We start from the raw sequence: 27,188 nt of genomic DNA, 5'->3' as shown, positions 1-27,188 counted from the left end.
TTTAAGTTATTAAATCAAATATACAGAGTGATTCATTTAATATGTACATATTTACAAAAATGCACTTTCACGAGGAAGGTGGCCGGGGCCGGCAGGTGGGCAGTGGCCTGGTGCCCACGGCAAACGCTGACAGTTGCAGGGGGAGTCTGTGTGAAGGCACTTGTCACAAGCTTCAATACTGCCACCGTCCCGGGAGGGGAAACTGAGCAGTTGGGAAGGGCACTTCTGAAAGCACAGTTGGAGATCTCTGGAGAGTTCTGGGCAGGAGGAAGCAAGGACGGCAGGCTGGAGGGACTGCCCAGGCAGCAGGCCAGGTCTGCTCACTAGCCTTGGGCCACACCGGTGACCTCCAGCCCCATGGACAACCACAGGCACCACTAACAGTCATGGGGTAAGCCGGTGACCAGGGCTACACCAGTAAGTAGGGTCACACCGACCACCACAGGTCCCACCTACAGCCACAGGTCCCACCGATAGCCACGGGTCCCACTGACAGCCACAGGTCCCAATGACAGCCTCAGGCCACACCAACAGCAACAGGTCTCACGAGCTCTTTGGCCTGGAGCCACAGAGAAACCCAACTGAGGAATAAAGAAGATTCTGTAAACAGCGCACGACCTCTGGTAACAAACGTTACACAATTTGGTGAGAACACAAACACACTTTGCTTTCCTGCCACAGTGCGTGGGACGCACAGACACTTTACAAAAATAGCAATGATCGAGAATACTCCATTGTTTTCTGCCTGACAGTTACTGAATAATTTATACAAGGTTAAAGAAACGTAGAAAATAAACATTTGTTTTTTGTTTTTGGTGGGTTTTTTTTTTTACACAAAATAAAGTAACTATGCACACGGCCTCAACCTCCTATAGTTCGGCAGGGGTGTGGCACCCAGCGAGGGGCCCTGGGTTCCGGCCCAGTGAGCAGCTGCCATCCTACTCCTTGCCGGCACAGTGCATATCCTTGATACTCCTGACTGCGCGGTTGTCCACTTTGGGCCCTGAGGCCACCCAGCGGGTTGGCCTCCCTGGAGAGCAGCTGGGGTCTTTGGTGAATTTGTGTGAGAGGAACTTCTCTGCCTCTGGGGAGTCCTCGTCTCCACGACCCAGCTCCTCGTCCTCCTCGTCCTCCCCGCCACCCCCGTGGCCCACTGGTCCAGGCAGTGCCTCGCCTGCCCTGCGTGGCGGCGGCGTGAAGTTCTTGCACTGATAGAGCACATCCTTGTGGCCCCCACCTCCTGGGCCGCTGCCACCAGGCCGCTCGATGGGATTGCGGATGGGGTTGAGCGGAGCCCACTGGTTGTTGGTGCTCTCGTCCCGGGGCAGCCGGCTCCTCTCCCGCTCTTTTCTGCGCTTTCGTGTCCACCACACACAGATCACCACGCAGGTCAGCCACAGCACGCTGAACACACTACACAGCACGGGCACCAGTAGGCCTGAGGCAGGAGGGGATGAGGTGGGGACAGCAGCAAGGCAGTGGGCCCCAGAGCAGCCACACACACAGCCTGGGGACTCCTGTTGGCCAGGCATCACCCCTTTGGTTCCTGGCTGGTAGGGAGGGTCCTAGGATGGGGTTGGATCCAGCAGATGCCCCCAACCTTCTGAGCGGTGTCTGCCTGGCGGATTCCCACTGTCCTGGAAGTCCAAGGGGCCCCCCTTGCTCACCTGTGGAGGAGCCACCCACGACAACAGTCTCCACCTTGACCTCGGTGATAGCCAGCAGTAGAGAGTTGTTTCCCCGCTGCGTGATGGCAGCCACAATGGCATGAGCCGCACTTTGAATCAGGCTGCTGTCTGGCAGGTCCCTTGCAGGGCTGAAGGACTGTAGCAGAAGATGGCACTGTGGGGACAGCCCAAGGGCACCCTGCCTGTCTCCTGGAAGCCTGCCCCCTAATTTTAGGGCTATGGTTGCTGCCCAAGGCTATCTAGCTCCCAGCCAGCTGTATGGAGGGCTACCACAGACGAGGCATACTGTGTACATCAGGGCCTGTGAGAACCGGAGCCAACAGCTTGGTGGGCTCACGGGAGGAGGTCCTGCAGTGGAGTGTGGCCTGGCCCCACCCATTCTGCCAAATCCCTGCATCCTGTGTAGGAATGCCTGGCCGTTCTCAGTCCACTCACAGCTCTTGAATCCACACACCCTAGACTCCAAGGACTGAACAAATCAACACAGAGCCATGTCTCCCATGTACCCTCACACGGATGGCACTGCAACCCCATGCCAACCCCAGCCCCAAGGCACTTCCCACTTCTCCCCACCCCCAACTGCTGACCCCCTATCGCCAAGCACCTCAAAGCCATCCTGATCCTCTGTCTCACCTCCCCTGCCTGGATGCCCTCCCCCTGGCCAACCCCACTGGCTGCCAGCTCAGGGTCGCCTCCTCCAGGACATTCCAAAACCCTCTGCCTCCTCTCACACCTCCTGGGGACCCTGCCTTCTCTCCACACACCCTAGGAACCCTACACAAGAGCCTAGCTTCCATGGCTTCAGACCCCAGCCAAGCAAAAGGAACTTGAGCTGGTCAAGCCACGGTCCTACTGCCCATGCCGCCTCACCCAGGCTCCCTGTTGACCCCTAGTGGGCCTGAGCTCTGCACCCTTCCTTGATCAGAGACCCCGCCCCACACTTCTACTGCCTATCAGTTGAGAAGCTAACCCATGGACTCCTGATGACCATCGGCCACTCGGATCTTGGATGTTCTGGCACACCCAGTCTGGCCTCTGCTCTCCTGCTCTAGCTCAGGTAAACCTGCTTCCCACTGGCCCTGGTGAGCGGCACAGGCTCCCTCCCCTACCCCAGGTGAATGCCAAAGCCTCCTCTCCTCAGGCCTCCCCAGGTCCTGTGGGCTGCCAATGTCATAGCCATCCTGAGCGCCCAGGGGCCTGCTGAGACAGGCTCCTGCCCACTCACCATGGCTACCTCCACAGCACTGGCCCCTGAGGACGCCCGGTCACAGAGCAGCAGCAGCAGGCGGTCACGGGCCACCGCCCTCGTGGCAGGCAGCGAGCGGATCCCAGAGCAGATGGAGCCCACAGTGGTGCCCTGGGCAGATGGCAGCAGGTAAGCAGGGCCTGGGGTCAAGGATCTGAGGCTACTCATCCCTCAGCTGCCCCCAGGAAGCAGAGCGTGTAGGCCCTGCCACACACACCCTCTCCCCATGGCCAATGCTACCCCACCTGTAGGCCAGGTGGGGAGGGGAGAGGACGGGCCTCACAGAACTCCTCTCTCCTGCTTGGGCAACTCAGCCCCAAGCACCGAGAGGATGAGGCCTGGGCTGTAATGGGAACAGAAACGATGCTCAGAACTTTAGGGCACAACCCAGAGTTGAGTGGTCCATAGCCACCTGCAGTCCAGGCCCCTGGGACAGTTGAACTAGTATGTAGCCCAACTTGGACCTGCTCTCCCAGCCTCCCCACCCAGCATCCCGGGCTCAGTGTTCCCTCTCATATGACCCCACAGGTGGCCACCCCACAGGGGTGGGGCCATAGCCAGTGGCCACTCCAGGAACAGATGCCATGCCTGGGCTGAGGAAGTTTGAGGCCACCAGGACCACTCACCTGGGGCAGTTGGTCGCGGCTGAATCGCAGCGTGAGGCGAGCACAGTTGTTGTCCAAGTACCCAGCGCGTGGGAGGCAGGGGGTATTGGGTGGCAGGGGTTCTTCTGCCCCACACTCCCCCCAGGCCTCACAGGGCGGCTGCAGGCACTGGCCCGGAGACTTCTCCTGGCACTGCTGTCCAGGTGGGCACTGGGTATTCAGGGCATCAGGCTGGCCAGATAGCAGACAAGGCTTCCATCCACACCACACCTGGGGCAGGTATGTCAAGGAGGGACACCCATGAGCACACGGACACACAGGCAGGCCCAGACAGTACACAGAAGGAGACAGACACAGACCAGTGAGTCTCACAGCCCTGCCCCCACCACCCAGTGCCCCAAGGGGGACAGGCTGAACTCCACACCAGAAAGAATTTTCCACCATAGCAGGCAGAGCTAGGCAGGCACCAGGCTGAGCCTCACTTTCCCCAACTGCAGAAGGAAAGACAGGCCTTGGTTGTGCCAGGCCCCTCCCAGTTTGCTCCTCCCTCCCAGAATGAACCTCAGAAGTAGGCACCCATGGCCCTTGGCCCACCACCTCCAGTGCCAGCCTCTTAATATTTCAAAAAGAGCCTCAGGATTAAGGGTGCCTGAGGTAGCATGATGGACACTTGGCAGGATAAGGCACCTGGCAGAGGTGCTCTGCCAGGCCCCACCTTGCTGCAGTCCCGGTGGCCATCCAGGCAACGGCAAGTGTTACAGTCTTCCACCCAGGAGCTCCCATGTGGGAACGGCATGCCCCGGGACCAGCAGGACCTCCCAAACTCGACCACTGTGAGGAAAGGATCCAGGGTCAGCAGGACAGCTAGGCCTTGGAGGATGGACCTGACCCACACTGCCCAGCCCAGCCTCAGCCCAGTGTGGTCACAGTTGGCCTACCATCCTGGCACCGGGGGCCAGTTCGGCCTGGTGGGCAGCTGCAGCGGTACCCATTAATCTCATCTACACAGGTGGCCCCATAGGCACAGGGAGAGGACTGGCACTCGTCGATGTCTGTAGGGAAAGTGGTTGATGTACAGTGCAAGAGAGACTAGAAGCCCCAGGCAGGGCCTTGAACACAGTGGGGCAGGAGAGAGCAGTCGCACACCTCAGGCCAGTAGGGAATGGCCCCAGGGCCAGGTCGGCAGGGCCTGTGAGATTCTAACAGCCAGGCCACCTGCCCCACAGCAGCCTGAACTGGGACAACTGCTGTGATTGTCACTCACAGCCTGAGGCATTCCTAAGCTACAGGCCCTCACCCTCTTCCTCCTCCTATCTCTGAACTGGGGTGTACAGGGGCCTCTGGGATCCACCTTTTCCACGGCCAACACCTAAGACAACAGCCCTGGGTCCACAGGTGAGCCACATCAGGCTCTCCAGGGCAGGACCCCCTTGTCACCACTCAGCAGGGTATGCCCGGGGACCTGCAGGACACAGATGTGTGGCTTGGAGAGGCAGGAAGGGCTGTGGCTACAGTGCCCATCAGAATGTGAACATCTGTGTCCCGAGTCCTGATGCCAAGGCTGGATAAGGGACTCCCAGGTCCAAGGGCCCACACAGCCCTCCCTGCTCACTGATGCGGCAGTCAGGACCCGCGAAGCCAGGTGCACACTCGCAGCGGAACCAGTTGACACCATCAACGCAGATGCCACCATTGTAGCTGCAGGGGAGAGGATGGGCATCAGGGAGTCCCACCAGTGACAGACCCAGTAACCCCCTCCCCGTTCAGCCCCTGAGGCTGCCACTCACCAGGGCAGAGGGTTGCAGTCATTGGTGTCTGGGTTTGAGGGAAAAGAAACAGAGCTGTTTGTCCAGTACCCACTGCCCAGCACCCCCTGCACCAGTCCAGGCTCATGGATGGACAGACACTATACTGTCCATGTCAGCCTAGCACAGCCAGACTGTGGGGCAAGGGAGTGCCGGAGGTTTCAGGGGCCGAGGCAGGGTACCAAGGGGGTGGAAGCTGCCTTTCAGCAGGAGCCCCAGGCTGAGAATGAGTAGACAGTGGGAAGTCACAGAGGCTGCAGATCTGGGTGGAGGGATGGTCAGGAAATGGCATAGCAAGTTTAGGGGCGCAGATGGACTGCGGTAGACAGGGTGAAGAACAGGTCCTCAGAACAGAGAGGGGGACAAGGCTGGGGACCTACATGGAAAGAGGCAAACCGACCCTGCAACCTCCCCCACTGAGGGTGCCCATCCTCAGTCCGTCCCCCCACCCCCGGCTCACTGTGTGTGCAGGTGCGGCCCTCCCAGCCATCCCGACAGATGCAGGAGAACGAGTCACCGCTGCCCACACAGGTGCCCCCATTCACGCAGGGGTTGGGCAGGCAGCTGCTGTTCTTGGCTATGAAAAAGGAGAAGGGGCTGTGGTTAGCTCTGGACAGATCCCCAACACAGGCAGGGCAAGGCAGGGCAGGGCAGCTGGGGAAGGGCTGTGCCGGCTCCTCACCAATGGTGCAGGTGCTGCCCTTCCAGCCTGGTGGGCAGGCGCAGCGGAAGGTGTCCCCACTATCGTAGCACGTGCCACCATTACTGCAGGTGTAGGCGTCACACTGGAACTCGCCTGCGGGTACAAGGCCGCTCAGTGGGCAGACCGGATGGTGGCAGGCAGCCCCCCCGCACCCCCACTTGCTTGCAGGGGCCCCGGGCACTCACGCGAATGGCAGGTCTTGCCCTTCCATCCATCATCACAAGCGCAGTAGAAGTCATTGACCAGGTCGTAGCATCGGCCGCGGCTGTGGCAGGGGTCGGGGAGGCAGTCGTTGGGATCTGGGGGGAGGACGCCGGTCAGCGGGGGTCACCGGCACTGGGGAGGGCTTTGGGAGGAAAGCAAGAGCCAGGGCCAAGCACGTGGGAGCCTGGGGAGCCACCCGGGGCAACCAAGCCAAACTGGCCAGACTTGTGGACCCCTGGCTCACTGGGCTGGGTCAGGGGCACAGGGTGAAGCACAGGCCAGGCAGTGGTGGAGGACTGAGCACACTCACTGGTGTCACAGAGCTCGCCCTCCCAGCCACTGGGGCAGAAGCAGCGGAAGGAGTCCACCTCATCAATGCACGTGCCCCCATTGCGGCAGGGTTGGCCCAGGCAGTCGTCAATGTCTGTGGGAGAGAGCAGGTGAGCCGTCCCGAGGCCAGCCACCCCCACCCCAACCTGTTGTGTGCACCACTCACTCTCATGGCAGTAGGTGCCTGTGAAGCCGCTGTCGCAGACACAGGAAAAGTTGCCCCCAGGCTGGCTGACGCAGTGCCCGTGGGGGCCACACACACCGGAGGGTGCCATGCCAGGCACCCTGGACCCTGCCTCTACCCCGCAGCCATCAATCACTGTGGCAGACAGATGGGCGGGGATCAGGCCCACCCTCCCCACCCCAGCACCCATCCCCTACCCCACCCCACTCCACCCAGAGTGGCTGTACCCCGCACCTCTGCAGGCCCCCCCAGGGCACTGCTCCCTGGGCACTGAGCAGTTCTTGCCACCAAAGTCCTCGGGGCAGGCGCAGTAATAGTCCCCCTCCAGGTTGTAGCAGCGAGCACCGTTCAAGCAAGGGCTCGGCTCACACAAGTCCACATTCACCTGGGGGACAAGGAGGACAGCGTGTCCCTGAGAGCCCAGCTCTAGAATGGGGACATGGCTAGGCCTCTGCATCCATGCCAAGGCAGATCCCAGATCCTGAAGACCACTGCTCAGCCTGGACAACCAGGCCCATCAGTCCTAGGTCAGGCAGTGCCAACCGCAGCCTCAAACCCCCGCCCACCCTAGACTGTCCAGGCCCTGTCAGCTGGACGGAAACACCTGTGGGCCACCAGCCCACCCCCCCCACACTCCACCCTTGCCTGCACATCAGCCAAGCTTCCTCTGCCTCCCACAGGCAGCATCCGGCCTTGGCTCCTCCCGCCAGCAGGAAGACCAGCTTCTGACCCGCCACCCTGCCCGGCTGCCCTCAGAGCCAACACCACCATGTGCTCTGGACCTAAGGTCAGGCCTCTGCTGTGGGCCCTAGGAAGGCCACCCTTTGCACAAAGGCCAGAGCAGAGCCACGTGTGGCTGAGAAGAACAAGGGGAGAGGAGCAGAGGGAGCGCCAGTAGACAGCATTAAGGGACTCAAGGTCTAGGGAGAGATGTCCACTCCTGATCAAGACCCCCTCCACCATGCACCAGGAGCCCCGCCCTGCCCTAGGGTCCTTTGGCAGGCCAGTCCCCTCAGAGCCACAGGAGGGAGTGGGCAGATGAGGCTCCAGCCACCCAAGAGGGGCTTGTCAAACAAACAAGAGGCAAAACAGCCTGACCTTGGTGGCCCTGTGAGCCCCAACACAGCCAGCCTTCTAAGGACACTGTGATACCCTGAACACTGTAGGGACAGCTCCTGCCACAACCTTTCCAGGTCACCAGGGTAGAACAGGACAGCTGAGCTGCAGACCTCACCTCGCAGAGTGGCCCAGAGAGGCCTCGGGGGCAGTGGCAGCGGAAGCCATTCCACAGGTCTTCGCAGATGCCACCCCCACGGCAGGGGCTGCTGGCACATTCAGCACGTTCCAGCTCACAATGCCGGCCTCCAAATCCCCGCGGGCACACGCACTGGTACCCATTCACCAGGTCCTGCACGGGCAGCAGGTGAGCTTCATGCAGCGCCCTGTGCCCCACCGTCCCCCAGCCCAGGCGGGACAGGAGGCAGCCTCCTTACCTTGCAGGTGCCACCATGCTGACACTGCCCATGACAGTCGTTGATGTCTGGGGATAGAGGGGTACAGGGGCAGGGTCAGAGGGGCCCCGCACATGCCCCAAGCCCCACCCGCCTGCGCCACCCACCCATACTGACTGATGTGACAGTTGATGCCCTTCCAGCCTGGGAGGCAATCACAGTAATAGCCGCCAATCAGGTTTTTGCAAGAAAAAGCATTAAGGCACGGCTTCCCTTCACACTCATTGGCGTCTGCGAATGAAACAACGGGAGCCATGGGGCTCGGGCCCCACCTGTCGCTGTGCCTGGCACCCGCAGCCCCACCAGCGGCAGCAGCAGCCACATGCACAGCACAGTCCATGCACATACAGTCCCAGGGAGCCCTTACCCAGCTGACAGGTGGTCCCCACCCACTGCTGGGGGCAGATGCACTCGAAGCCATCCACCTGGTCCACACAGGTGCCGCCAGCCGCACAAGGGTTGGACGCACACTCATCGATGTCTGCAGGGGTAGAGGAAAGAGGCGTAGAGCATAGTCAGGAAGTGTGAGGCATGCCCGAGTGGACTGTGACCAGTGAGTGTGGAGGGTCACCAGTGAGTGTGGAGCATGGCCAGTAAGTGCGAGGTGTGGCCCATGGGGCTTGGTCTGCATGAGAAGGTAGGGTTCCACAGTGTGAGGCAAGACCCAGTTGCTCCCTGGCCACAACATCCACAGCCTAAGTGAACTCAACCGCTCTATCCCCACTCCCAGAGTGCCGCCTGTTCCCAAACCCCTTGGATGCCAGACCGGAACCCCTAGACCCACATGTGGACACTCACCAAGTGCGCAGGTGGGTCCACTCCAGCCTGATGGGCAGTGGCATTCGAAGCCAGATGGCACCTCATGGCAAGAGCCCCCATTGGCGCACGGGTTGGAGGCACAGGCGTGCTCAGCTGCAGGACCAGAGTGGGGTGGGTGGGGTGGACAGTGGCGGCCACGTCCTCACTGTTCCACGTGTGCTGCTCCCCAAGGCCCAAGGCCAGAGTCAACCCACTGCACTAAGTGGCCAGGGATATAAGCCCGCTCATCAGCTGATCACAAGGGTCAGCTCCGCCTGCCACCAACCCCCAAGCCTGGCCAAAGTTTGCCGAACACTCTCACATACCCCGCTCGCAGTTCTTGCCCGAGTAGCCATCTGGGCAGGTGCAGTGGTACTGATCAGGCTCAGCATTGATGCAGGTCCCCCCATTGATACAGGGGTGGTGGCTGCCACAGTAGTTCAGGTCTGGGGACGGGGTAGGAGTATCGGAGTCAGGCCCCACCATCCCCACCTTCCGAGTCTGAGGTATGCACCCACCCATCACCCTCCTGCCCCCCCCAACTACCTTTGTCACAGAGCAGGCCGCCCCAGTTGGTCTCACAGTCACAATGCCAGGGCTCCACACAGCTGCCGTGTACACAGCCGGGGTATGGGACACACTCGTCACAGAACTTGCCCTGCCAGCCGTAACTACACCTGGGGGGCCAAGGGGCGAGGCTGTGAGCTGAGCAGCTGAGAATAGCTGGGCAGGCAGGCACACAAGTGTAGCACACCACTACCCCCACCACCCCAGGGGGAGAGAGTGGCTTCAGGCCTCTGAACCACAGCAGCTCTGAGCCAGAAGGGGTTACGGCCAGTGGCCAGTCCCACTGTCACGGGCATTCCCAGCCGCTGGCTGCTACGGTCAGCCCCAGCTGCCCCGTCACTCCTCCCTGAGCTATTTTGAGACTTGCCCTGAGCCAGGCCCCAAGAGCAGGCGCCGGCAAAGGAAGGCCCAGCTGGGCCCAGGATATGAGCGCCAGCTCCCGCTCGCCAGGTGCTGCCAGGGCCCACAGCAGTTACCAGGGTCTGGGTAGGACAGTGAGACATCAAGAGAGGCTCTCGCCACCCTGACCATGTGACCTTGAGCACTGCATGTGACCTCACTATCACCCAAAGGCAGTATGTTCTCAGACTCTTAGCAAAGCCTCATATGGGCATTTGGGTTACACCTCATAGAAAGGGACACTGAGACTCACATAGGCCCCACTGAGGCACTTTCTGACCCAGGAGGAACATGAGCTGCACCTGGAATACAGCTCTGAGGACCTCATGGTTGAGGCCATGACCCCAAGGCCTGTCTTTGCCCACACTGTCAGTCACCATCCCCTCTGGGAAGTCCTGCAGGAGCTGGGCAGGCAGCCCACACAGAACCCCAACTGGCTGCCTCCAGGTCCTGGACAGGACTCTGGGGGCCCCTTCCTAGAACACTTGGGTCCTATGGGGTGGGAATGATGTCCAGGCCACGTCACTTCCACACCGGCACCCGCCACAGGAGTTATTTTTAGAGAGGACCACAGCCCTTCCTGAGCTGCCCAGTAGCCACACAGCGCCTAGGTTATCAGCCCAGCTCACCCAAGCTGGGATGGGGAAACTGAGGCCAAAGAACAGGTGGCTCTGGATCCAGCCCTGTGTGTGCAGGGCAGGTCTACAGTGGGCCTCAAATCCCCACCTGCAGTCCTCCCTCCAGGTGACAGGGGTGGTAAGGGTCAGAGTGGGGCTGTGAAGTGCGTGCCTTGAGTCACCCGCCAAGGAGCACCATGGCCGGGCTGGGAGCCCAGTCCTCATTGGTCCCAAGGGCAGGCTCTCAACCCTGGGCGTGGGCAGCCCACGCCAGATCCCACCTCCTGGCTTTCCTGCCAGCAGCTCCAGGGCCTGGGGAGGGGCGGCAGGAAGGCACGGCCATCTCCGCAGCATCCGGTTAGGAAGGGGGGTGTCCCCCGCTGAAACCTGAGCCCTGGCTGCCTGGACTCACCCACAGGACCAGGGGAAGGCGGGTGGGGCTCACCTTCTGCCCCCCAGGCCTCTGTCCCAGCATTCCTACCCCTCATCTTCCTGCACTATGCGGGGAGGGGGTAGGTGGGTGGAATGAAACTTCTACCTCCCTCCTGCCTCAGTGGGGACACTCAGGCCACCCAGCACTGACCACCCAGGGACACTGGTTTAGCATCAAGGTAAAGAACTGCACACAGGACCAAGGAGGGTATGCAGGGCTATGAACAGGCCACTGTGCTCACTGCTCATGAATCATGCCTGCCCAAAGCCCCAGCCCAACTCCATCACACAGCACAGGTCGGGCTGCCCAAGCAGTTAGTCCCAAGGCCAAGGCCATTTCAGGGCCTACACCTAATGTCTCCCACCCAGACATGGCTCCTGGGGTGCTGCTTGCAAGACACCAACCCAGACTCGGCCAGGCAGCCCACCCTTCAAACCCTGCTCAGCCTGTCTGAAACTCCAGTGTGTGCAAGTAACATGGGGGAATTCACAGCCCCACCTCCCCTCCTCACCAGGACTACTAGGCTGTTGTTCACAGCACCTCCCAGGCCAATGAGACCATATCCCCATGTCTAGCCCACCTGACCCCAGCTCTAGACTCCCCTGCCCCTCCACTCCAGATTCAACAGGGGTGGCCTTAGGAAAGTTAAATGTGTGCCTCAGTGTCCTTGTGTGAAGAAAACATGGCAGCTCCTCTGAGGAGGCCAGCAGGGGCTGTATCTGGGCCCTCCTGATGTTTTTCCACCCATCTGGAGCCTCTCCTGCCATTGCCACTCAGGGACTCCTCCAGCACCCACAACACAAACCCTACTCATGCATCTAACAGTGATCACCTAAAGGCTCAACTCCTGTCACCACTCTATCCTCCACCCCTACAGGCCTGACTCACCACCCCACAATGTCCTTTGGTGTCCCCCACTCTGCTCTTGACTGCCAGGATCCCCTTCTGGCCTCCTTCTCACTCCTAGCAGCTCTGCACAGAGACTCTTGCCAGCTCCTGTGTCTGCACACCTCCACTTGCTGGGGTCCAGGACTTGTACCTCAGTGTTTCTTCTCCTAGCCCCTGGGTCTTAAACATGCCTACATGCCACAGGCCTCTCCCACACACCCTCCCTGTCCAACGCCTGCCTTCCCTCTCCTACCACCATCTCCACTGTTCAGCAGCTCTGGCAAGCAGGCTTAGGGTCCTTCCTGACCCCACACTCTTCCTCTCACTCTTACACCGAAGCCATTCACAAATTCTGGCCCTCTGAGGATGTCTGCAGGCCCTGCTTCATCTCAACCCTCACTGGTTTAATGCCCACCCTGTCTGGCCCCATGTCCCTGCAGCAGACAACTCCTCACAGTCACTCACCAAGTCCTTGGCACGCTTTATGGGCCATTCTTCTACCCTGCGCTCCCACAGGCCTGTGCCCCTCACCAATCTCTCCCAGGTACACATGGTGATCCCACAGTGCTCCCCCATGCTGCAGATGCCCCATCCTGGGACAGCTCTCAGGCTCTAGGCCTCTGCCCTTTGGCAGCCTGACTTCTTGGCCACCCTCCTCGGTCCCCTCCTCTTTGTCACCATCATTGGATACACTGCATGCATAGGAGGAGCAAGGGTCCCTGGGGTGGCCACAGTGTGGCCATACTTAATTTGGACCTTGACCTCCTTCCGCTCACCAGTGCCCACCTCCCACAAGGTGCCTGGTGGAACAGGGGCTCAGTGGCCTCCACTAAGCCTACAGGTGTGCACCAACAGCTGAACCTGGACAAGGGCAAGAAAGGGGCAGGCGCGAGGTGCTCACCTGCACTCCCCAGGCACGGAGCATCCCCCATGGAGCAAATTACATCCTTGTTTACACACGGCTGCGAACAGAGGGGCGGAGAAAGGCACAGCTGCAGCCAGCCCAGGCTCTGCCCCAGGCCCAGCCCCGTGCCCAGGCCCCACCCCACACGCCGCACAGCACACCTTCCTTGCACTCCTTGCCCATCCAGCCATCCATGCAGGCCTTGTTGCCGTACTGGTCGCAGGTGTAGTGGCCAAAGAAGTCATTGCGAGGCCGGCAGAACTTGTTGCAGGTGGCGCTGTAGTAGTTCTCATCGCAGCGCACACGGATCTGCAGCTCCAGGTGTGCCACGTGGCCACTGAAGTGCAGGCTTTTCCAGCGGTCCTCAGGGTTGATCATGCCCGCGTGGGACACCCGCTCGATCAGCAGCTCCTCTTTGGGAGCATCAGAGTCAGTCAACTGCATCACACACCAGCCCCACCCCGGAATGTGGCACAGGCTAGAGAAACCAACCTCAAGGACAATGGAGCAGCTGGGCAGGAGAAGGATGCAGACCTTACAGGGGCCAGGACAATGGGCAGCGGGGACACTGGCCAGGCCGACCTTGGAAGCTTAGGACCAGGAGCATCAGCCAGGCCCCATCCCACCCTACAGCCACCCCAGTCACCTCGAGTATCCCACCCACATACAAACTGGGTGGAGGGCACAGCTGGGTGGGAGCCTGCCAAGAGAAACATCCAGACTACAGGCTCCACAGGGAAGACCAAGGCTACTACCAGGGCTACTACAGGCCCCACATCTGTGTCTACTGCTACCCGTCATATACGGTCCTGCACTGAGTCCAGCCCTGGCCCACATGGGGACAGCAGTAGGCTATCCCACCCTCCCTCCTGTACGGTGACTGGCTCCTGGCGATGCCAGACACATCCTACTGCCCCATTGGTTTGGTTTTGTTTTTCGACACTGGGGTTTGAACTCAGAGCCTTGAGCTTGCCAGACAGGCGCTTTACCACTTGAGCTGTGTCCTGAACCCTTATTTTTCAGATGGGGTCTCATGCTTTTGCCCAGGCTGCCCTCAGCCTTCAATCCTATCTCCACCACCCAAGTAGCTGGAATTATAGGTATGTACCACCACATCTGGATTATTGCCCTTGTCTTAAGACAGGCCTCCCTTGGCCCACATGTGGGCCCAGTCACCCCTCAACTAAACTGCAGGCTAGAGAGAGACCTGAGGAGTGCCACCTGGACTCCACATCACCTCTCCCCACACTTTACAGGAGGTCCACCTCTCCCTCCCGCTTCTTTAGCACAGGCCTGGGGTGACTGGTCCCTGGGCTGACTGTCTCCTGGCTGCCTCGAACCTGGGCCCACCAACCCATCCTTGCTAAGGACCCTGTTGGCCTTGCTGAGGTCTCACCTAACCCCTGCCCCTCTCCCAGCCTGGCACCTCCAATGTAAATCTGGCATTGCCACTCGTGGGTGTGGGGCTCAGCATGACTCAGCACCCAACTGCCCACACACACCACCCTGGAGGTCTCACAGGGTCACACCTGTGTCTCTACTTTAAGAACAGCCAGAGTTCCCTCAGTCCCTCAGGCTGCCCTGGTCCAAGCCTCCACAACCATCCCGATTCCCACAGCAGCCACCTTGTTAACCTGCATCCTGACCCTAGGGACCATGTCCACATGGTAACGGCAATCCACCACCAGGAGGAGGCTGGTGTCCGCCCAGTGGCCCAAAGCCTCTGTGACCTGAGCCTCAAACACGAGCTGCAATCCTGCCTTAGGGCCTTTGCACCTGCTACTACCACCTCTGCTTGGAAGGTTCTTCCCCATTTGCTGATAGAAAACCCTCTCTATCTCACCACCACAAGGCTGAGACCCCATGTACAGGACAGCCCCCCCCCAGCAGCCAGTCTTGGGAGATGGCCCACAGGCCCCACATTCCAGGACAGATGGGCAGAGAAGGGGCCACAAAGCCAGAAAGTCGCTTGAGGGTATCCTGCTCCACTAGATCACTGATATGGATACTGAAAGAACACGCCCAACAAGACAACGCTGAAGAAGCCAGGAGCAGGGAGAAAAACTGCACGCACACCTTTACAAAATCACAACCATGGCAGAGCATCCTGGTGTCCAGAGCAAAAGGGAAACCAGACACAAGATCCTCGAGGTAGAGGAAGCATGAGCCTTTGTCCCCAGCAGACAAAGGACCAGGACCCTGGCTATAAGCCCCCTGTGGAAGAAGGGGACCATCCTCCCTGCAGCCACCCTCCCAGCCGGGGCTTGCTCACCATCCGGAGTAGTGTCATTGTCCCAGTCCCAGGCCTCCACAATGAGCGTGAAGGAGCGCTGCAGAAACAGGGAGAGGCCAGTCAGGTGCCCGGGGTCCACCCTCTGACTACCCCTGTGCCAGGGGCAGGCAGGGCCACATGCCCTTGAGCCTGTTGGGCTCTGGAGGCTCTGCCCAGGAGCTCATTCCAGGTCCCTGTGGCTGCCTCCTCTCCCTCCACACCTGGCATGTCCCTCACAGATCCCCCAAGATGCCAGATCAAAGGAGGGCGATCCCTCCTAGCTAGGTGGCTGAGGGAGGCTCTTGGGGCTGTGAGGCCCAGGTCCAGCCTGCCCAGCATGGACTCATGTCCACACAGGGAAAATGGAGAGGACCAGGCTGAAGAGAAGCAGTGGCAGGCCCAGCAGGTGGCTGGGGGCAGGGCACTTCCATGAGGAACATCCCAGTACCTCACAGGGGTCCAATCTAATATTCATGTCACCCTTTTGGTTTAATCATACTCTACACAGTTCAGAGATTCCATTTTTCTGAATCTAAGCATAAAAGTGGACATCCAGTCCTGCTACTAACCCACCCAAGAGGGACAATGCCTATGGCCATCCCAGCTTTCCCTCCACAAGGTACATGAGGCACTTGCCCAGAGGCTAACAACAGGCCTAAACTTACTGCCTGGCCCCAAGTACACAGCAGGTACACAGTGAGCAGGCAAGACCTACAAACACATCTACCCCAGGACAGGGATGAAGGACCCTCGCTGTGCAGATGGGAAACTGAGGCCCAAGAGGCCCTGGCCCTGTCTGACACAGCTTCAGCCCCCTGCCACCTATCTCAGGCTGAGGTGATGGGTGGTACCATTGTCAGCTGACCCTAGCAACACAGGACCCATCTTTATGGGGGGAGGGGGGTGATGTGAGTTGTCTGCAGCTCCCTGGCCCTCATGTGACCCCTCTCAGCAACCTGGCTGTCCCCCATGGAAAGCAAAGGCCCCACCTGCTCCTCCCACTGGTCCCAGCTCCCAACTCTGCCTCCCTCTCCTTATCCTCTCAGAAGCAACCTAGCACAGGACAGGCCCTGGATTTCCCAGGACTTCTCATTGCCCACCCAACCTGCCACCTGTCACACCCAGCCATGGTCAGCCTCCTGACACAGCCTGGCCTCTCCAGTTCCCACCCCACACCTAATGGCACCTCAAATGTGGATGCCCTTGGTTTCACCGCCAGATACACCCGGCGCCCCTCGGGTACCTGCCTCTAGATGCAGGCCCCACACTGCTCAGGCGCAAGTCTGCAAACAGGGAGCCATCTGTCCCCCTTCTAAAAGCTGCCCTGGCTGTCACCACACTTCTCAACCTTACCTCTTCTTAAGCCTCCCTTGTATCCCCTTCCCCACACCTGCCAGGCAACCAGCAGCTGCTCTTCTCCCGGGGTCCCTGTGGCCACTGGGGCCTCCCAGCACCCATCCACAGGAGCCCACGGGGTCCCTACATGCAGAACCCTCCTGGGGCTCCACACATCACCTTCCCTTCACCTCAGCATGCACCTCACCACCTGGAATGCCACCCTTGGGGCCTTCACCTTGCCAGGTCTATACCCTGGTGACAGCTGGGCACCCAGGCCCTTTCAGGTTTTTCTAGTCCTCTTCCTTCACTGTTTGCTCACTCATTCCTATACCATGGACCACTCAGACACTGACCACAACCACCACCCTGGCCAAAGGAACCCAGGAAAAGCCAGGGGCAGACTGGGGTCATGCAGGGGTCACCAGAGGGTGACTGGGAACAGAGGCTGCAAAGCACAAGGGAGGACAGACTGCATGAAGAACAAGGAGAGCAATGGGTGTGAGACAGTGGGTCATATCAAAGAGGGCCACAGATCCCAGAGTTGATGTTGCCCTTGATGGTTACTGGGATCTGAGACCAATGGGCTTAACAGTGGCAATGATCACGAATGGGAGCAGGGATACAGCAGAGGGCTGAGTATAAAAGGACAGGGCCAGGTGGGGCCTTGACCACAACTGCAGGTCAAGCCCTCAGGCCAGACCCAGTGGCTCCAGCCACAGACAGGTAGAAGAGTTCAGGCCTGGGGTCCTCATGTGAATGGCTGCACTGGGCCCTGGCTGAGCAGGGAGCTTCTCCTGGCTGCTGGGAAACCCACGCCAGCCACACAGGTAGGGTTACCACCACCTCTGTCTGAGCCTAGGGCTCCGGTTACCTGCTCCCACAGGGACATGCGCCTGCCGGCAGCCTAAGAGGGCCCCACCGCCAGCCAGCTGGGCTCCCTACACCTGGACGGCAGGAAATCATCAGGGAGAACCTGAGCCGGCACCTGCACGCCTCTTCCCACCTGCCACTGTGGGCCCCAGCTTCCCCCACTCCCAGCCACCCACAGGCCTGCAGGATTGCACCCCCCCACCCCGAAGCAAACTGCACCCCTTGAAGAGCTGTGGGCTGACACAGGGCCCTGCTGCACAGAAGGACAATGGCCCTCACACTGGAGGCCTGTGGGTTCCTAGGATGAGTAGAGACAATGGGGTGGAGGGACTGGAAACTGGGGGCAGGTCAGAGACCTGTCACCTGCCCAGGTTCCCCAGCCTCAGGGAGAAGAACCTAGTGCTTCCTCCTAGGCCAGCCTGGCTGGGCCAGCTGCCTCCCAGCCTCAGAGACCCCTCCAGCAGGAAGAGTTTGCCCAAAGCCCTTGACACGCCTCCTCCAATAAGCCTGGCCTGATGGCCCCATGGACACATTCCCAGCCCAACTTGACTTTGTCATCATTTGACTAGCTCCCAGGCTAAATCCAAACTCCCTATCCAGCCCCCAGGCTGTCCAGACAGCAGATCAAACACGCAGGAGAGGCAGACACAGACCAAGCATGCCACACCCCTGGCCTGGGGTACCCCACAGTCCAGTCCAGGCTAGGGCACCCCCTGCCCAGGGCACTCAAGCCCCTAGAAGGCCATAGCCCAAGTCAAAGGCTCCACCCTGGCTCTCTCTGTCAGCATCCTGACCCGGCCCCCCACAGAGCTCAGCATTTGGAGCCTGCGCCAGAAGCCCTAAGTACAGATACATTTCCTGAAACCTGAGCCTTGGACAGGCCCAGGCTCTGCCACCATTGTCACCTGAGGGAGAAGGGGAGGGGCAAAGCCCCCCCCCACCCCAGGCTCCAGGCCTCAGGACCATAGCAGGAGCAGAGGGTAGGCCATGCAGAAGTCCAACCACCATGCTTCATGCCAGAAACAAGCCAGGAGCTCGACTAGGCACAGACCCCCAACTGCAAAGAGCAAGGTGGCCCAGCACCCACCCACACACCCCTCTTCACACTCACCTAGGATTGCAGTTAGCCCCAGGTTAGGTTGGTCCTGCTCACACCCAGCTTAGGATGGGGACAGAGACCAGTTCAGAAAGGGGAGTGGGGACAAGGACCAGATCAGGCCTGTCCCATGAGGACTCTGTCTGGGGCCTAGAATTAGAGACCTTCATCTCTGCAGCACCACCTCTAGTGCAGGCCCTGGCCTGGCTTCCCCAGAACCCTTCACTGGCACAGCTTGACCCCACTCTGTATAGACACCTGAAGCAACCTGAAAGAGTCCCTGAGAGCCATAATCCTTTCCCAACCAAATCCAACTGCACATCATCCATCACCCTCTCCTATCATGCTGCAGCCTCACTCCACCAACCCACCCTGCAAGGCCCAGGAACAAAGCATCACTTCCAATTCCTCCACCCTTCCCTGTCCCATAGCCTTGAACAAAACCCCCAATTGAAAAGGCTGGAGGTCAGATGCACAGTGAAGCACAGCCTGCTCCCAACCCCATTGGAGCAGGACTCCTGGTCTCCACCAAAAAAGTGTGGGAAGGTCTAGGCAGTCGCCCCTAGTGTGCAGATAGACAGGAGGCCCAAAGGGATGGGCAGGATGAAGAGGTCAGTGCCCTCACGAGTCCTCAGGCCCAGGTTCAGGAGAAATGAAGGGTAGAGGCCAGCTTGGACCTCACATCTGCCAAGGACAGCTCAGGTGCACCTCCTAGACCCAGGCCCCAGAACACCAGGCCCTGTGCCCCCAACACCCTGGCCAGTCACTACACCCTCTGCCCACCAGTCCCTTCCACCCCCAACTACACCATGGCTCTCAGGGATCTTGGCCTCATGCTGGACAGGCAATGGGGGAGAGGGGCTTTAGCAAAGCCTAAACTAGGGCTCCAGAACCTGTCTCGGGAGGACAGCCAGGCCCAGTACTGTTGAGGCCCCATCTCAGCTTTCCTAAGCCTTCAGAAGCAAGGTCAGCCCCAGACCCACCTCAGTTTTTCCCATAACTGCCACAGGGCCCATGTTCCTCCATGCCAGCATACACAGCCCGAGCCTCTGGCACCTACAGTACACCCACCAGGACCAACCTGCCTCAAAGGAAGTAGATCTGGGAACAGGGTCTTGCCCTGGGCATTGCTCCTGGACTCAGAAGGTGGGCTGCCAGGTAGATGCAGTCTGCTTTGGGAGGTTGCATCTTCTCTCCTGGCAGTCCTTTACAAGCCTGGCCCTGGCTGTCCAGGTCACAGACAACTGCTAACCTCCCTGTTCTCCCCTCAGCCGGACAGCTTCCCTGAACCCACCACTTATCAGGACTCAAAGGAAAACTTGTACTCATCTCCAAACCCTCCACCAGCCACCTGCCATACCCATAGAGTGCTCACAAACGTGGCCTACACCATGCTAGCCACACACCAGGCACTAGGGCCAACCCAGGGTAACAACCCAGGACGATGGGGCCATCTAGAGTGGGGTCAGAAAAGGAGGAACAGCTCCTCCCACATGGACAGCCTGCTGGGTCCATCCACTCAAGGAGGCTGAGCCTGAAACAGACACAGAGCCACCAGTCATAGACAGCACCAAGAAAGGGGCATGTGGAAAACCTAGACTTCCATACTGTCCTGTTTTTCTATTTGGCCCTCTTCATAATCACTACTCCAAGGAGCCCAAGAGTCCCAACTGGATCTGGACACCTAAGCCCATACCTCAGTTCCCAGGAAGCCTGGAACATTGTCCTTGCTATCCCCAGTGGGAGCCAAGTACTCCAGTGGGTACCTGGATTCCGAAAGCGCCCAGCTCACAAGACAGAGCTGGGTTTGTGGCAAGCCAAAGCATCATGGCTGCAGGGCTGCTGCCGACAGAGCGGAAATACCAGGGTGCTGGCATCACCATGCCACCTCCTGGCAGCCAGGCTGCACAATAGGACGGGAGAAGAGAGACCAGAGCTGCCCCTCAAACATGCTGACAATCTTGGGCCTTGGTCTTCTACCAGGGCAGAAGCCTGCCCCCTCCTGGGGCATCTGAGGGAACCAGCTGGGAGCAGGAGGAAGGGAGATGGCCCCAAGAGCCGGCGCCCAGACACCAAGGAAGGCAAGGGCCTGCCCCATCCCGCCCCACACCGACCGGCCAGCCGGCAGGGCAAAGAGCCATGAGGGACACGCGTTGGCCCGCCACATTCCTCTAGGGCCTCCCTGCCCCCACACCCACTGCTGCCAACTCGAGCAGAAAACACATCCTCAGGTAGCGATTTGGAGCCGCGCTGGCTCAGGCCCAAGTACAGATGACAGGCTGTGGGCCCTGCTCAGACCTGCCTGCTGTGCTGCTGTGGGGGCGTGGGGGCTGGGCTGATCTAACTGTCCAGGGCCTCTCCCAGGCCTACCCCTGCCTTTCCCATCTTAGGGACACACTTCCCATCCTGAGGCCACAGATTCCAGGATACTCAGCAGGGCACTTGGGTAGAGGATGGCTGGAGGAGCTGGGGCAGCCTCCCTGTGTAGGTGGCAGCTTAGGAGGGGTGAAGACAAGACAAGAGCAGGGTGGCCTGCCCAGGTCTGGGAGAAGATGCAGACCGGGGCTCTGAGGCCAGGCAACAGAGCCCATGACGGCACAACCTTGGCCAGGCCTGGCTCCAACTCCTAATTGCTTCAGGACCAGGGCACCAAGAGGACACACTCTTGTGTGGGCCAACCAAAAGTATGCAGCCAGGAAGGCCCTTGGGTCATTGCCTGGCACCTCCTCCATCCACTCCCTAGGCCCACCCATCCCAGCTCCTCCTGACCTGTTTCTCCACTCTAGGGACCTACTTCCAGGACCCTACCCAATTCCAGGCATAAAGGTAGTGACCCAACAGCTAAGGACCTCTAAGTGCCAGGACCAGAAAGTGGACAAACATCAGAAGGCTTCCTCCCCAAGTTCTCTCCACTCCAATGCTCAGGCAGCTTCAGGCATGGGGCCTGTCTCCTCAGATGCTGGATCCCAACACCCCCTGGCTCCTCCATAACTAGACACCCCCAAAGGAGACAGGATACCCCCTGGGCCGAGCTTCCCACCGTCCAAAACGTAACAAGCAAAACAAAACACCCACAAACGACAGTGTCACAGAGAGTCATAGCACGGGGCACACTGTCTCTTTCCCTGAGGATCCCTCCAGCAGCAGGCGCTTCCGCCAACACACACACATTAGGCCCTCCCAGCTCAGGTCCCAGGCGCCCATCCGTGCCCCCGGGCATCCAGGAAACTGCAGGGCGGGCGCAGGCTGGCCTTGGGCCCGGGGCCGCTCCGCCAGAGCCTGCCCCAGACCGGCCCCAGCACGCGCGGCGCACATGCCTCTGCGGCCTGCCGGGCTCCGATCGCCTCGCGCCTCCCCACCCAGACAGACACGCGCAAGGGCAACGCAGGCACACGCCGAGGGCCGCCGCGCACGCGGGCCGCAGCCACCCCGCCCCAACGCGACCCCGCGCCTGAGCCCGTCGGTCCCGCGGCCCTCGCGCGCCCACGTGGCCAGGCGCGAACCGGGTCGCAGAGCACGCGCCCCGGGCCCGCCCGCCCGCCGCGCGGCGCCCCCTGCCGGCCCCGCCCCGTCTGGGCGCGCCCGGCCCGCATCGGCCGGGCCGCAGGTGCTGGAGGGGCGGCGGCGGGAGCCAAGACGCGGAGGGGGAGAGCTGGTGTGCGGGGGAGGGGCGCACGTACCGGCCAGGCGAACTGGAAAGGAATGACAACGAGGCCCGGATCCTGGTCGCCGCCAGCCCGGGACCGCGCGCGCGCTCGGTCTCCCGCAGCGCCCGCCGGCGGCAGGTAGAAGGAGTTGCCGCCCAGCACGGGCGTGGCGCCGTGGCCGTAGCTGCAGGGCCCCGTGGGCGTCACCTTGGCCTGGTACTCCTTAAGGCACACGCGCACGTACGTGTCGCACTCGTCGTGGCCGCAGCCCCCCGCGCGCGTCGTCCGGCCGTCGCCGTCACAGCAGGCGCCGTTCAGCAGCTCCCCGTTCACGTTCCGCAGCGCGCTCAGCTGCAGCTCGAAATAGCCCATGGGCCGCGCCGCCTAAAAATAAGGCAGCGGGAGAGCGGAGGGAGGCGCGGGCCGGGGTCGGCGTGCCGGGCGCTCGGTGGCTGAGCTCCGCCGCCCCGCCCCCACCCCGCAGCCCCGAGGGCTTCGGACCGCGGCCGCCGCGGAGCCGACCCGGCCCCGAGGGGCGGCCCGGTACGCCCCGTCCGCGCTTCTCGCCGCCACCGCGCGCCCCGCTCACCTGCACCCACAGCGCCAGCAGCAGCAGCAGCAGCCGCCGAGGCAGGCGCCCCCGGCCCCGCGCCCGCATCGCCGCCTCGACCCCGCCCGCGGCCCCGCCGCCGCCGCCGCCGCCGCCCGCGCCCGCTCCGGCCGCCGCGCCGGCCTCCAGTGCCCGCCCGCCCTCCGAGCCCGGCGGCGCACAGGCGGCAGCACAGGCGGCGCGGGCGGGGTCGAGCGCAGCGCGCGCGGGCTGCGCGGCGGGCGTGCAGGGGCGGCGGCGGCTCCGGCTGGCTGCGGCCGCGCTCCGGCGGCCGGCCCGGTTCCCACCCGGCGGCGGCGGCGGCGGCGGGTCCCGGCCTCGGCTCTGCGCGCTCGCGCTCCCGGCACCGCAGCCAACAAGTTCGGGACGAGACTGACAGCTCGCTCGCCCATTCGTCACCCGCGCACCTGCATATGCATGAGGGGGCGGGGCCTGATCGTGGGGTGGGGCCGGGGGGGTTCCGGGGGCGTCCCGGGCTTTAAAGGCGGCGAGGGTGCGGCCTGCGCGCGGGGCTACCGGGCTACGCCTTTACTTCTGTCCTGGCCAGGCAAGGTGGGGCCTCTCCTGCTCCCGAGTTCTTGTTGGGGTTAGGAGCTTGGGAGTGGGGCGCCCCCTGAGGTCACTGCTGTGGTTCCCCTCCCATCAATACACCGCGCCGCCACTCTGCTCCAGGTCTCAAAGGAGATGCCGCCTGCTGCGCACATCAGGGCTCTGCCCCCAAGCGGGCAGAGCGCGGCCCCTGCTGCGGGCCCCCTTCCCTGGGGAATTTTACCCCACTTCGCAGCATTCCTGCCGACTCCACGCCGGCTGCAGGGGGCGCTACTCCCTTCTGACGCCCGGCCCTCCCCTCCGCGAGGCGCGATGCTTCCGCAGCCAGTCAACAAATGCTCCTCGGTACAGGCTGTGTGCCCATCTCAGCGCGGGGGTCGCCAGGCCATGCTCTCAAGGAACGCCCAGACCAGAGGTTCAGGTTTGGGGGGGGAAGAGGGGTGGGAAACGGGGATAAAGATCAGTGGTGAACATCCAGAGGTCACCCAAAGAAGATCGCTCTGCTTCCTTGGAATGCTAGGCCCGCACGTCCCACCCCTCTGCTATCACCTCCTCTCCCTGTCTCTAGCTATCCTGTGTGATCTTCCTCCACAGGTCAATACCAAGGACTCCTTATCTCCAGACTGTCTCTTCTCCACCAAGCAATGCCTCTTCCAGGGCTGGTGCTCACCTTGGTTGATGGACATCCCCAGGCCGACCAAGGGTTACCTGACCCATCCCCAACAATAGCTTGGCTGTCCTCTCCCCCTGGCTCTTCTCAAGTCTATTTGGGCCTTGGGCACGGTGTTAGCAGTGCAGCTCCTTGCCTGGACTAAGCCATTGCTCTTTGCAGGGCCTCCTGGAAACACACGTTCCAGCCAGATTCATGGCAGCAGAAAGAAGGCAGCCACAGGAGTGCAGCCCTCCCTCACTGGGCCATGCCTGGCAGCCTGCAAGAAACCAAGCCCTGGGAATGCACCCACACCTGGCTAACCTGCCCTGCCCTGTCTAGCAGCCCTCCCGGATCCTGGTCTCCAGGAGCAGGGGCCTGCAGGGGTGGGTGGGCCAGAGTCCCCCCCATGCCTGCTGCTGCTAGCTCTGCTCGCTCAGCATCCACCCCCACCTGAATCCCTCAGGAACCTGCAGGCAGTAGGCTGAATGGGGGACCAGACACAAGCCAGGCCTGGCCACACACAGAGACCCCCGCCAAATAAGGGAATTGAAGCTACATTCAGTGCCTTCCTGTTGCTTTCTTTCTGTAAGAGAAGGTTCCCTCTGTCCTCTCCTTTGCTCTGGCCTAGAGAGGGGGAGGTCTTAAAAACAGAGAGGAGCACCCCAGTCCCATGCTTGCTCAAGCCACTGCCCCACTATCCAGGGAGACCCAGAGTGTCTTTGCCAAGCACTCAGCCAAGCTGTGAACAAGGCAATCACAGCCTCTGTCCATCCTCAAGGACCTCTCTGTTAAGTGTTGGACAGTGACTCAAATAAAGTAAGTCAACCAACCATAAAACCAATGGCAGATGAGACCAGGTGAGGGCCCTGCTGAGACCTGATTATGGGCAAGGACCAGCCAGATGAGGAGGGGGAACTGGGATCCTGGGGCTGAAGGAACCTGATCTGGCAAGGGCCTGTGAGGAAGACAGGGTGGCCAAGCCAGGCCAGTGGCAAGACTGAAGTCTTCCTGCCGAGATCAACGGGAAGTAACAGTAGCTGGGCTGGGCCACACAGTGACTTACATTTTCACCAAGATCCCTGCTTGCAGGCAGGGGAGGAGTGCAGGGACAAGGTCAGGACACTGCCATAATGCAGGTGAGAGGGACTGGTGGCCAGGCCAGTGCCTGGCAGTGCAGGGACTGAGGAGGAATTCCAGCATAGGATGGAACCTAGGGGACAATCCCCCAGCCCCTCCCTCATCCATCTCCCTCGCTTCCTGCTGTCGGCTAGCTGTGGGAGGCTGGGAGGACCAGGCAGCTGGCCTGCTCCTGGCAGCACAGCTGTGTGCTGACACGGGGCTCCTATGTGGCTGCGTTCAGTCCAGGCACCCCCTGCTCAGAGCTGTCAGTGTGACCAGCCCAGTGAGGGATGCTCACTCCAGTCCAAGACACAAGCTCACCATGTAGGGACACAGCCTCCATGGGCACAGCCTGCCTGCTAGCCTGCCCTGCAAAGTGGGTGGATCCTGGTCTGGCTCCTGCTGCTTCCCTTAGGCCCTTTAGGTGTGAGACATGGGTCGCCATAACCAGGGCAGCTGGTGCGCGTCACAGCAGTACTAGGGGCCAGTCCCTGTCTCCCAACACAGGATGGCACCTGCCTGGCACAGATACCCTCCCCCTTGTGGTAACCACCTCCTCCTGCCTCCTAGGAGCCACAACCTGGACCTGATGGTATCCGGGAGAGGTGTGAGGTGTGTAAGGTGGCCACACCTCCCCTTGGGGAGGAGCTGAGCACTGAAGAGAGGCGCCCACCCACCCAAGGGTTTCCTCTGTGGCCCTTGGGCCAGAATTGCCAGGGGTAGCTGGACCCAGGGTGGATTCCCAGAATATAACCATGGGAACTGTTGACGCACACACAGATTTCAAATGATGCATTTGCCTCTCTGTATTACACTGAGTATGTCAAGGGGCTGGATACCCCTAGCTCTACCCTTGCTGGGCCTTGCTTCCCTACCTCTTCCAAGAAGGCCTCCATCATTCTTCTGAGGCTCATTATGCCATAACACTGCTCAGTCTCCTGTCTCCACCTGCCCTCAGCATGTGGGGCCCCTCTCCAAGATCCCTAGCACCAGGGGCCTGGTTGTGCTCTGAGTGGGTGCTCAGCTTGTGCTAGACAAGCACAGAGCAGGGACTACGAGCTTTAGGTTCTGGAGGGTACTCCTTGGGAACCAGGCTGGGGACCAGGCAGCCCAGAGTTTGGACAGAGCTGGCTGAGCTTGGGAGTGAGCTGTGCTTCCGCCCGTGTCCTGCAGTGCTAAATATAGCGGCCAGGGAGGGGAGTTTCCGGTTACAGCCCCCCCCCTCCATGCCAGGAAATCGATGCCAGCTCCATTAGGCCCAGCAGTGGTGCCTCCTGACCTGCCCATCAGGCTGCAGAGCAGAGCAAGGGTGCTGGACTGCACCCAGGTCTAGGTACCCTGTCTCACCCGCCTCGCACCCAGAGTCCTCTCCAGGGAGCTTCAGAGCCAACTGCCCCACCCACCCAGTGCCCACCAGAGGCCCCTCCAAGGCAGGAAGAAGAACCTGCAGGTCAACCTATAGGGGCTTTGGGGCTCCTGTGGTGGGCATCAGGCAGGCTGTACATAAGGGAGGAAGGGCAGGGATAGTGGGGACTGGGTAGGACTCCCATCTTGGGACTCTTGTCTAGGGAATGTCCTGCTGGGGCCTCCTCTGGGGTAGGGGGTAAAGGGGTAAGGCTGGAACTGACCAGGCCCTCACTGCAGTCTGCCCCTCAGATACATGCCACACCTCATTGTACCTCCCTGGCAGCCATGTCACTCACCTGGCTGGGGCCCCACCTGGGTCACAAACTGTATTTGCATATAGGTGGTGCAGTGCTGCCTAAGTGGGCCCTGCAGCTCAGCCTCCTCAGAGTAGCCTTAATGCCAGGGCTACTCAGGGACATCCAGCACTATGCTGCAGGTGTCCTCTGGGCTGTTCCTAGGGCAAGCAGGAGGGGTGGCTTGGGGAGGCATGGCAGAGTGTGGAGCTCAGAGAGGGCAGAAGGGTGCCCCCACTCCGCCCTAGCATGCCCTACCTCAGTGTCCATCATTTGGACTCCATCATCTCTGATTGGGCCTGGTCCAAGGGGACACTGTGACACAGAACATGGAGTCAGCTTGCAAAAGAGTTCCTGATCACTCCAGCTCCCCTGTCCCCACCTGCCTGTGGAGCAGCACTCCTGGACACTGTGCCCTCCTTAGGATAGTGGGCTGTCACTCAAGGAGTTGAG

At 60.9% G+C, this 27,188-nt stretch overlaps 1 protein-coding gene across 3 annotated transcripts; it reads right to left on the bottom strand.

Annotated features, from left to right (window-relative positions):
• Jag2 (jagged canonical Notch ligand 2) lies at positions 1–22,786 on the bottom strand. Of its 3 annotated transcripts, XM_074067020.1 has the most exons (26): positions 22,695–22,786; positions 22,139–22,489; positions 15,155–15,212; positions 13,044–13,295; positions 12,880–12,940; positions 9,621–9,751; positions 9,401–9,520; positions 9,075–9,188; positions 8,644–8,757; positions 8,394–8,507; positions 8,259–8,305; positions 8,000–8,173; positions 7,000–7,150; positions 6,748–6,900; positions 6,562–6,675; positions 6,233–6,346; positions 6,027–6,140; positions 5,805–5,921; positions 5,327–5,354; positions 5,152–5,237; positions 4,478–4,591; positions 4,255–4,370; positions 3,561–3,809; positions 2,914–3,045; positions 1,668–1,824; positions 1–1,438 (listed from the first exon to the last, which is right to left on the bottom strand). In XM_074067020.1, exons 1-26 carry the CDS (start codon positions 22,761–22,763, stop codon positions 939–941), a joined length of 3,750 nt encoding a protein of 1,249 aa, XP_073923121.1. In that variant the 5' UTR covers positions 22,764–22,786; the 3' UTR covers positions 1–938. The 3 variants fall into 3 exon arrangements, with proteins under 3 accessions (XP_073923121.1, XP_073923123.1, XP_073923122.1); XM_074067022.1 differs by lacking the exon at positions 6,748–6,900; XM_074067021.1 differs by lacking the exon at positions 8,394–8,507.
• Positions 22,787–27,188: the final 4,402 nt, after the last annotated feature.

The sequence above is a fragment of the Castor canadensis genome, chromosome 3 (genome assembly GCF_047511655.1).
Source record: "Castor canadensis chromosome 3, mCasCan1.hap1v2, whole genome shotgun sequence".
NCBI classification, from domain to species: domain Eukaryota; kingdom Metazoa; phylum Chordata; class Mammalia; order Rodentia; family Castoridae; genus Castor; species Castor canadensis.
The sequence above is the reverse complement of the archived record's forward strand: the minus strand, read 5'-3'. Positions and strand labels throughout refer to the sequence as shown.